This window comes from Terrapene carolina, unplaced genomic scaffold (genome assembly GCF_002925995.2).
Source record: "Terrapene carolina triunguis isolate 2854851 unplaced genomic scaffold, T_m_triunguis-2.0 Scaffold210, whole genome shotgun sequence".
Taxonomy (NCBI): Eukaryota; Metazoa; Chordata; order Testudines; family Emydidae; genus Terrapene; species Terrapene triunguis.
Window position 1 is genome coordinate 48005007 of NW_020664561.1, and position 9884 is coordinate 48014890.

Below are 9884 nucleotides of genomic sequence, written 5' to 3' on the forward strand. Positions count from 1 at the left end.
TTTGACTTTATTTACAAGTGTTTAAGGTTTACCAAAGAAAACAGTTGGGTTCTCGCTTTGTTGGCACAGAAATAAGAAGGCATCGATATAGAAAATCTTTTAAAATCATGGAGCTAGATATTGCTTAACATAACAGAGCAGCTGTCTGAATGGATTTTGTGTCCGTGTTAATTTCGAGCTAGATGGCGCTACTAGCCCTGTACACTTCTAGGTACATTACTCATTTGTTTCTTTCCCTCTCGTCCCTCGTCCGTCCCCCCCCGGCCCAAATTACAAATAAATAAAAGGAAACCTCGTGATGTGCTGATGGTCGGAGGGATTCGAGTTCTCTCCCCCTCCCCCGCGCGCCCACAGAGCTCCCTGGCAGGAACAATCTGTAGGAGGGAAAATGTGACCAGGAGCAGAACGGTCTGTGGCAACTTTGCTCCGCGTTGCACTTTCGGTACTGCCGCCCCAGGCGGGATGCGCTGCCCCCGCATGGGCTAAGCTAGCGCTGTGCTGCCCGCCGGCGGAGCCTCGCTGGCCATGCCGGGGCTGGGCGGACTGTTACCGCTGTTCCCTGGCAACCGGCCGCGAGGCGAGGCTGGCAGGGCGGCACGCGGCGGCTCGCGCGCAGGACCCAGCCAGTGGCAACCCCCCTCCGCACGTCGCGCCGGTTAGCTGGCCGCCAGCCGCCCCGATTGCCAGCCTCTCCGGGGAGGGGCGCCCCCCATCAGACCTGGATGAATGAAGCCCCGGGGCCCCGCCTCCTCTGCCTTATAGCTCGGCGGCTGGCCCCTTCGGCCCACTGAGCCTGAGCTCCCCGCCATGGGCTGGGGCAGCGCGGCCGCGGCTGGGCTGCTGCTGCTGCGGCTCCGCTCCCGCGCCAAGCCGGCGGCATGACGCCCCCCCAGCTCTGTGTGTGGGGCCGCTTCAACCGCACCGCTGCCAGCATGTGGGGCGGTGCCGGCGCCACGCGGGAAGCCGACAACGGCACGGCGCGCCCCGCGGAGGGATGCGGCTCGGTCTCGGTGGCGTTCCCCTTGAGCATGATGCTGACGGGCACGGTGGGCAATGCCCTGGCCATGCTGCTGGTGTACCGCACCTGCCAGAAGAAGGAGAACACGCGGAAGAAGTCCTTCCTGCTGTGCATCGGCTCCCTGGCGCTGACCGACCTCGTCGGCCAGCTCCTCACCAGCCCCGTGGTCATCGCCGTGTATCTGGCCAGCAGGAACTGGCAGGAGTTGGACCCCTCGGGCAACCTGTGCGCCTTCTTTGGGTTCTGCATGACTGTCTTCGGCCTCTGCCCCCTCTTCATCGCCAGTGCCATGGCCGTAGAAAGGACCCTGGCCATCAGAGCGCCTCACTGGTACGCCAGCCACATGCGAACCAGGATGACCAAGACTGTCTTGCTCAGCATCTGGCTGGCAGTGTTTGCCTTTGCCCTCCTGCCCATAGCTGGCTTAGGGCAGTACACCCTGCAGTGGCCTGGCACCTGGTGTTTTATCAGCACCGGGGACAACCACGGTGTGGGCAACACCTTCTTCGCTTCAGCCTTTGCCTTTCTGGGACTTTGCTCTCTGATCGTCACCATGGCATGTAACTTGGCCACGATCAAAGCTTTAGTGGCTCGGTGCAGGACCAAACCCTCAGCATCTCAGTCCAGCAAGCAGTGGGGGAGAATCACCACGGAAACACTGGTCCAGCTGTTGGGGATCATGTGTGTTCTCTTTGCTTGTTGGTCACCACTGTTGGTAGGTTATCTTTTAATTTGCTGTGTGATATTGCTAACCCCACAGCATTCTTTTACAGAGAATGGGGGTGACGGTTACAGTGCTGTGGAGGGGGGGAGGCAAACCTGTCACATCCAACTCCCTAAAACATTGTCTTTGTGTCCCCCCAACTTTCAGCCTGCTTTGTAGGGGAAATAAGCAAGTGGAGGGGGGCATACCCTGTTGAAGAGAATTGAGTAGGAGCATACAGGTATAAGGGGATCCCTTGGTGAGAGGTACAGGGGATAGGAGTAGGTGCAGGGCACGGTATGTATGGGAGGACCCCTTGGGATGGGGAGCTGAGGATGGGGTGTGGACATATACAAGGGGACTCACCCTAGAGAGCTAGTAGAGCTGGGGGTGACCTGTATGAGGGTCTCTTGAGGAACTGACCAGGGATGAGTGTGATATATGGGACAAACTCCCCTGGAGAGGAGGTTAAGGGGGGAATGGAGGTTCAGAAAGACCTTGATGAGGAGCTGATAAGGCCTCAGCTGGAAGTATTGTGTCCAGTTCTGGGCACCACAATTCAGGAAAGATATGCAGAAATTGGAGAAAGTCCAGAGGAGAGCAGCAAAAATGATTAAAGGCCTAGAAAACATGACCTACAAGGAAATATAGAAAAAAACAGGGTTGTTTAGTCTGGAAAAGAGAAGACCAAAGGGGACTTGATAACAGTTTTCAAGTACGTAAAAGGTTGTTATAAGGCAGAGGGTGATAAATTGTTCTCCTTATCCACTGAGTACAGCACAAGAAGTTATAGGCTTAAATTGCAGCAAGGGAGATTTAGCTTAGACATTAGCAAAAACTTTCTAACTATAAGAGTGTTAAGCACTGAACCAAATTACCCAGGATGGTTGTGGAATCTTGGTCATAGGAGGTTTTTAAGAACAGTTTAGACAAATACATGTCAGGGATGGTCATAGTCCTGCTTCAGTGCAGGGGACTGGACTAGATGAGCTGTCATATTTCTGTGATTGTGTAGAATGGGGGCTGTCCTAAGCTGTGGGCATTTGTTGGACATTTAAGGGGGTAGGAGGATGGTAGAATGAAGGTTTGGGGAAGAGAGGTGGGGATGTTTAGGGAAATGAGGGATTTGCAAAGAAGGAAGAAAAGAAACTGGGAACATGAAGGAAGAATGTGGGTCTTAGAAGAGATTAGGGACACTAATGTATTTGGCAGGCAGGTAGGAGTGAGTGACATGAAAGAAGAGGGAGATTGATGGGGGATTTGAAAGTTCAGAACATCATCCAAAGACTGGTGTTAGCAAAGGGTCAAAACACACCAGGACTTTTATGGTTCTGCTGCCTGGATAGCAGAGAGCACGTTGCGCAGTTCTGTATTCTCTGAACTATGAAGTATGGCAGGGATGTTTTTGCTCACCCAAGCACAGCAGGGGATCTACCCACTGGAGCACTGAGAAGCCTAGAGGTGGTGAAATAGGGAACCTAGCACCAAGTGCTGAGGCTATCAATCATCTTCAGGATCTTGAGAGGAAGTGTGTACTGCTGGAAGCCTTATTGTGATGGGGCCTCATGTTAAAGGGGGGAAAGTGTCTTTTTTTTCTGCACCAACCTTGTAGGCACACATACTCCACTGCTTTGAGAAAGATGATCTGATCTGGGCCCTGTTAGCGACCTCTCACTTGTTACACTAGTTATTTCATTCAAGGGTTGTTCGCTGTGTCATATTTTTGGCTGTTTTCAGAGAATTCGTGATGACAGTAAACACTGCAACATTTTAGCATTTTTTTTAAAGAGGCTAATCACACAACTTTTACCCTTTCTTCTTATTCTGTTGTTTTTTTGCTCAGTCCCTTCCTTGTTGATCTGGGAAAAACCCCTTTTCAGAAGTAGAGGGCCCTGAATGTAGAATGTGTGTGTTTCTGCGAGGGGTGGGGTGGGGGGGGACGATATCTGTAGCCCTGTACACTATGAAGCATGGGGACTTTGCCCCCACAGGATAGCATTGTGAATGGTGCTAGAGCATCCAGCACCTGGGCCCACCAGACATGTTCCAATGTGTGTGCATGCACATGTCTCTGAAGGGAAAAGGTGTAACTAGCTATGGGGCCTACTACCACCTTGTGCTGCCCACAGCAGGGGTGCAGGAACAATTTTTATAGTGGGGGTGCTGAGAACCATTGAACCAAACTGTAAACCCTGTATATAATAGAAACCACTTGGAGCCAGGTGGTGCAACAGCACCCCTAGTTCCAGCACCTGTGGCCCACAGTGACTCCACTGCTGTTCCATGGCCTAGTAGGGAGAATTCCTCCCCCACTGGGACCCCTGCAGATCTCCCCTACATATGGCTCATGTACTAGGATTGAGGATTTGGCCCTTACTGTTGACAAGTGCAGCTACCTTGGATCTCCCTGTATCATAGGTGATGATTAATTACTCCCCCTCCCATCGCAGGTGGACAAGGTGTGGGCAGGCAGGGGCTGGGAGGGGACAGAGCCTTGGCTCTACTCCCCAACATGCAGGCCAGCACAGCTGAGCTGGCACCAAAGAGACAATACACTGTGCCCAGGAAAGGGCTGGTGTAACTTACACCTTCTAAAGAAGATCCAGGGATCAGAGTGGGACTCTCACAGTTTCATCTCTGCTTTGGTCTTGGGGCTATCTGCTTTGCCTTTCTCACGGAAGAGAGCAAGGTGCCAGTCTAGCCCAATGTCTCCTCCTTATTTAATTGGCCATCCTCTTTTTACATAATGTTTGGAATGGGTTTGTGAATCACATTGATAAACAATACACGTGAGTTTCATTACTTAATGTCTGCAAAATACTCTGGGATCCTGGGATGAAAGATTCTGTCTAAGTGCATGATAGTCTCAGAGACTCATACTTCAGTATTCAGAACTGAGCTGGCATTCATAGAAGATTAGAGTTGGAAGAGACCTCAGGAGGTCATCTAGTCCAACCCCCTGCTCAAAGCAGGACCAACACCGACTAAATCATCCCAGCCAAGGCTTTGTCAAGCCGGGCCTTAAAAACCTCTAAGGATGGAGATTCCATCACCTCCCTAGATAACCCATTCCAGTGCTTCACCACCCTCCTAGTGAAATGGTGTTTCCTAATATCCAACTTAGACCTCCCCCACCGCAACTTGAGACCATTGCTCCTTGTTCTGTCATCTGCCACCTCTGAGAACAGCTGAATTATATTCTCTTTGGAACCCCACTTCAGGTAGTTGAAGGCTGTTATCAAATCCCCCCTCATTCTTCTCTTCTGCAGACTAAACTATTGCTTTCTTGCAATATCATATCTCAGAGGCATAGTGTGAATTTATATACACGATGGAGCAAACCCCAATATCCTTACTCAGCCTTTGCTCAAGAACAATTGCATCATTTGAGAGTTTGCCTGGGAAACTAAATAGAAACTTATGGCCTTATCCAAAGCTCATTGAAGCTCATGGAAAAATCCACATTGATGTCATTGGGCTTTGGATTCAAACCCTTAGGTCCTGTTTCAGGAAAGAATCCCTATTCAGGAAAGCAGTGAAGTACATGTTTAAATTAAGCATGTGCCTAAATCCTAAATTGAAGTCAATGGGAAAGTGTGTGCTTAAAGTTGAGTGCTTTTTTGAATGAGGGCCTCAATGAGGAAAGCAGGCTTTGTCCTAATATGAATAATAAAATAGGATCTCAAGTCACTTCACAAAACAGTAAATGTTATATTTAAAGATTAAATACATACTTCAATATCTGCAGTGCATCCTGATTATCCTGCTCTCTACAAATCTGCACCTTTTCTAATTCAAACCAAAACCAATCATCTTACCTCACATCTCAGCAGCAATGTAAGAGCAAATGCTGTAGTGAGCCCTCAAAGCAGTAAGGTATCTTTACGTTCACAGGATTTAATGCAGCATATTAGTACATGATAGTGAATTAGAGCTCAATGGCAATTGCTAGAATTGACCGAAGAGGTGCACTATTACCCGCTGTCACTGCTTCCTTGTTGAATATTTCCATCCAGAAGCCCACTCAGCCTTGTAGAATGTGGATTGCGGATGTGGTTCCACTGCACAAGGTGTATGGGGCCTGAAGGCAGGAGAGCTATGCAGGATCCTCCTGGCTTTGGATTCATTCATTTTCCCACAGGGCCATACTCACTATTGTTCGTTCGGTAGCAGGAGTTCATGCAGCTGTTCTCAAAGTCTATTTGAATAGGCTTTTTCTAGTTAAAATTTAAGATTTAAATGCTTTAGAAACAGCCACAGAGACTTCTCCCTTAAAGACATTCAAGGTGGCTGTCATTTTTGCTGCCATGAAACAGATTCGGATATACAGAAGGCTACAAAACTCTGTGGAGTCTCAATTCTGCCCAACACTGCCATTAACAAGCTTGAATTCCTGGCCCTTTGAAGTTAAGGGGAATTTTGCTGCTGACTTCAACAGGCCAGGATTTCACTCCCAGAATGGAAAATAATATTTGTCCTTAGCCTTAATTATTTGACGGTCAATAAACTAGTTGATTCTTAACCTGACCAGTTAATACAGGGCCATAAACTGCAAATTTAGTCATGTGCATAAGTGCTTCTGGTATCTGGCCCCTAATGAGTGTTTATACAGCCAGAATCTCTACTGGTCACCCAGATACCAGATGTCTCCTTCCACTATGAATACTATGAAAGCCCTATTGTGTGTATCTTGGTAGCTTATTTTTCTTGCCGCTTTATTACTTTTCCTAATGTAATATGAAAGCTATAAGCGACAAGAATAGGTCCATTTTTTTGAAACATGGGAATTGTCTGTCATTTAAAGACTGGGAAACTAAGTAAGCCAAAGACTACATTTAATGACTTCTTCATTGTTTACTAGTACAGTACATTGAATACAGAGCTAAAGCAATTTCAAACTACTCCATTTTGTTTGTCATATTTTGCTTTTTACTCTTATTGTGTAGATAGTGCCTAAAATGTGCTAGGTGTTTTCCAAATGCAGAGGAACACACAATCCTCTCTTTAAAAGGTAGAAGGATCTCACAAGTCTGTTTCACCAAGCCATACATTTTTAAGCAAAATGGCCTTTTCTCTTCTTTACACACACACACATACACACACACACACACACACACACACACACCAAAAAATATCCCCTCCTCTACTACTGTGTAGCAACGCTTCTTGCTGATTTATTTTAAATAACTATTTGACTTGTACTGCAAGGGTGCCCTCCACTTTACTTAATGCATCTATGCCAAGAGAAAAAGAGGCACCTACATGCAGCGAGGAGAGAAATGGGACAGTCACAGCAGAAGTTGGGCAGACCATCTGAGGCTTTTAAACATAATTTATATTATGAGAAAATATTCAGGGAGCTGTAGAAAGAAGGCAAAGAGATTCTCTAACATTTTGCTATAAAAAGGTCAGCACTGAATGCTGAACTGGCAACCAGCCTCACCTTTACAAATCAAAGGCAGGGCCAGTTAAAAACATACTGGGTAGCAGACCTTTGCATTTGTTTTATCTTATTTCTTCTGTCTGACTGCTTGGGACTCTGCTGATGCCCAGAGTGAATTAATGAGTTGTATTTGTTTCTTTATGAAATGACATCACTTCGAAACTTTTCATGAATTTTCCAGGGGCCCAGTTCCATAAATCTTCTCTCCAGTGTGTAGCCGCTATGCCAACATGTTTCCCTCTTGGATTCATAGTCCCAAAGTTCAGAACAGGCATTATAGAACAATTTGTGGGTTTTTTTGTAATAATTAAAAAGAATAATTCTAGAATAATTAAAAAGATTGGCACACACTAGGAACAATGGGCCTGATTCTGATCTCACTTGTCTCAAGATGAATTGTGAGTAACTCTTATCGTAGTCAGTAGCGTGTCAGAGTAAAATCATCATAAAGGAGATCAGAATCAGGCCCAACATAGCCCATAGATAGGAAATCTAAAGTATATTTTTCCCCTTGATATTTGTGTTTAACTCCCATGGAATTTCTTCTATGTGCATTAAAGGGAGAATTGCCTTGTCCCTCTTTTCCTAGCATAGATGACTTAAATTTGGTGCATAAATAGTTTTAACATTATGAGTAATCACTGCAGAACAATTCTTAATTTTTAAAAAAATATCTGCTGGAATGTATTTGCCATGATTACACTTATAATTAGTGCATACAATACTTCGGAATACAAAGCAATTAACCCTTTAAGATTAACTCAAAAAATACAGAGATTTTTTTCAGGCCAGAAGGGATTGTTATGATCATCTAGTTCAGGAGTGGCCAGCCTGAGAAGGAGCCAGAATTTAAACAATGTACATTGCCAAAGGGCCACAATAATATGTCAACAGTCCCCCATCAGCTTCCCAGTGTCTCCCACCACTGGTAGCCCCACCGATCAGTGCCTCCTGCTCCCTCCCTGCACCTCCCAATCAGTTGTTTCGTGGCGTGCAGGAAGCTCAGGGTGGGGGGGGAGGAAGGAGGTGCGAGGGCATGGCAGGCTCAGAGGAGGGGGTGGGAAGGGGTAGAGTGGGGGAAGGGCCTGTGGCAGAGCCAGGGGTTGAGCAGTGAGCACCCCCCAGCACATTGGAAAGTTGGTGCCGGTAGCTCTAGCCCCAGAGTCAGTGCCTATACAAGGAGCCGCATATTAACTTCTGAAGAGCCACGTGGCTCCGGAGCCACAGGTTGGCTACCCCAATCTAGTCTGACATCCTGCATAAACATAGGCCAAAAGGAGAGGCTTTCATTGGAACCGCAGTTACATTACTCATTTTTATCATAATTGCATTAAAATAACTATTCTGAACATTTTGTAAGTATTTTCCAGCTTAAAAAGTCAGTTTTCCCCAGAATCATTTGTTTATGCTGTAGAGACTTTGGTAAAATGAGGTTTGTATTCTGTGGCTTAATGGGGTTTTTTTTTGAGTAAACCACTGTTGTTAATGAGTTTTGAAAACTCTTATTATTAACTCAGTAATAAACCCTTACATGGACAATGCTATGTTTTAGGCCTATCTCTTAGAAACAGGGTTAGGGTTGCCAACTTTCTGATGACAGAAAACTGAACACTCGTGCCCTGAGGCCCTGCCCCTTCTCTGAGGCCCCACCCCCTGCTCTCTCCATCCTCCCTCCCTCTGACGCTTGCTCTGGGGTTGAGGTGCAAGAGGGGGTGAGGGCTCCAGTTGGGGGTGCAGGCTCTGGGATGGGGCCAGGGATGAGGGGTTTGGAGTGTGGGAGGGGGCTCCAGGCTGGTTCAGGGTGTTGGGCTGTGGGAGGGGGTATGGACTGGGTGCGGGCTCCGGGGTGGGGTCAGAAATGAGGGGCTCAGGGCTGGGGCAGAGGGTTGGGGTGTGGGAGGGGTGAGGGGTGTGGGCTCCAGGTGGCGCTTATCTCAGGCAGCTTCCGGGAAGCGGCAACATATCCCTCTGGCTCGTAGGTGCAGGTGTGGCCAGGGGGCTCTGCGTACTACCCCTGTCCACAGGCGCCACTCCCACAACTCCCATTGGCCACGGTTCCCGGCTAATGGGAGCTGTGAAGCCGGCACTCGGGGTGGCACTTGCACTGCAGGCATGGGTAGGGAGTGGAGTGCTCCTGGCCACCCTTGCACCTAGGAACCAGGCGGACATGCTGGCCGCTTCCAGGAGCCATGTGGAGCTGGCCACTGCGGCCAACTGGACTTTTAGCAGCCCGGTCAGCTGTGCTGACCAGAGCCACCAGGGTCCCTTATCGACTGGCGTTCTGGTCGAAAACTGGATGCCTGGCAACCCTAAATGGGGTTAGTCAGAGGTTACTATGGTGAGGGACAGGCAAGGAGCAGCAAGGTCCTCAGAAGCCCTGGACATCAGTCCTCTATGATGGGAATTGTGGAGGAATTGTCAGGTAGATGACAGTGCCCGGACCCTGGGGACGGCTTGGTCAAAAAAGGAGGATATAGGGGAAGTGATGTTGTATTGTTCTCGCTTAAAATTAGACAGCAGTAGTAGGGTTACCATATTTAAACATTAAAAAAGAGGACTCTTCACGGGGTCCTGGCCCCACCCCTTCCCTGCCCCCAGCCCCGCCCCAACTCCGCCCCCTCCCCTGAGCGCCCCGCATTCCCCCTCCTCCCTCCCAGTCACGCGAAACAGCTGCCCGAGCGCTACCGGCTTCACGGTTTGCCGGGCAGCCCCCAGACCTC

At 48.5% G+C, this 9884-nt stretch overlaps 1 protein-coding gene across 1 annotated transcript in view; it reads left to right on the forward strand.

Moving 5' to 3' along the window:
* The first annotated feature begins 808 nt into the window (after positions 1-808).
* LOC113407319 (prostaglandin E2 receptor EP3 subtype-like) overlaps positions 809-9884 on the forward strand; it is a 20529-nt gene continuing 11453 nt past the window's right edge. Inside the window, exon 1 of the mRNA XM_026655687.1 lies at positions 809-1733. Within this exon, the coding sequence (XP_026511472.1) occupies positions 879-1733 (855 nt within the window). The 5' untranslated portion in view covers positions 809-878. The remainder of the gene's footprint in view (positions 1734-9884) is intronic.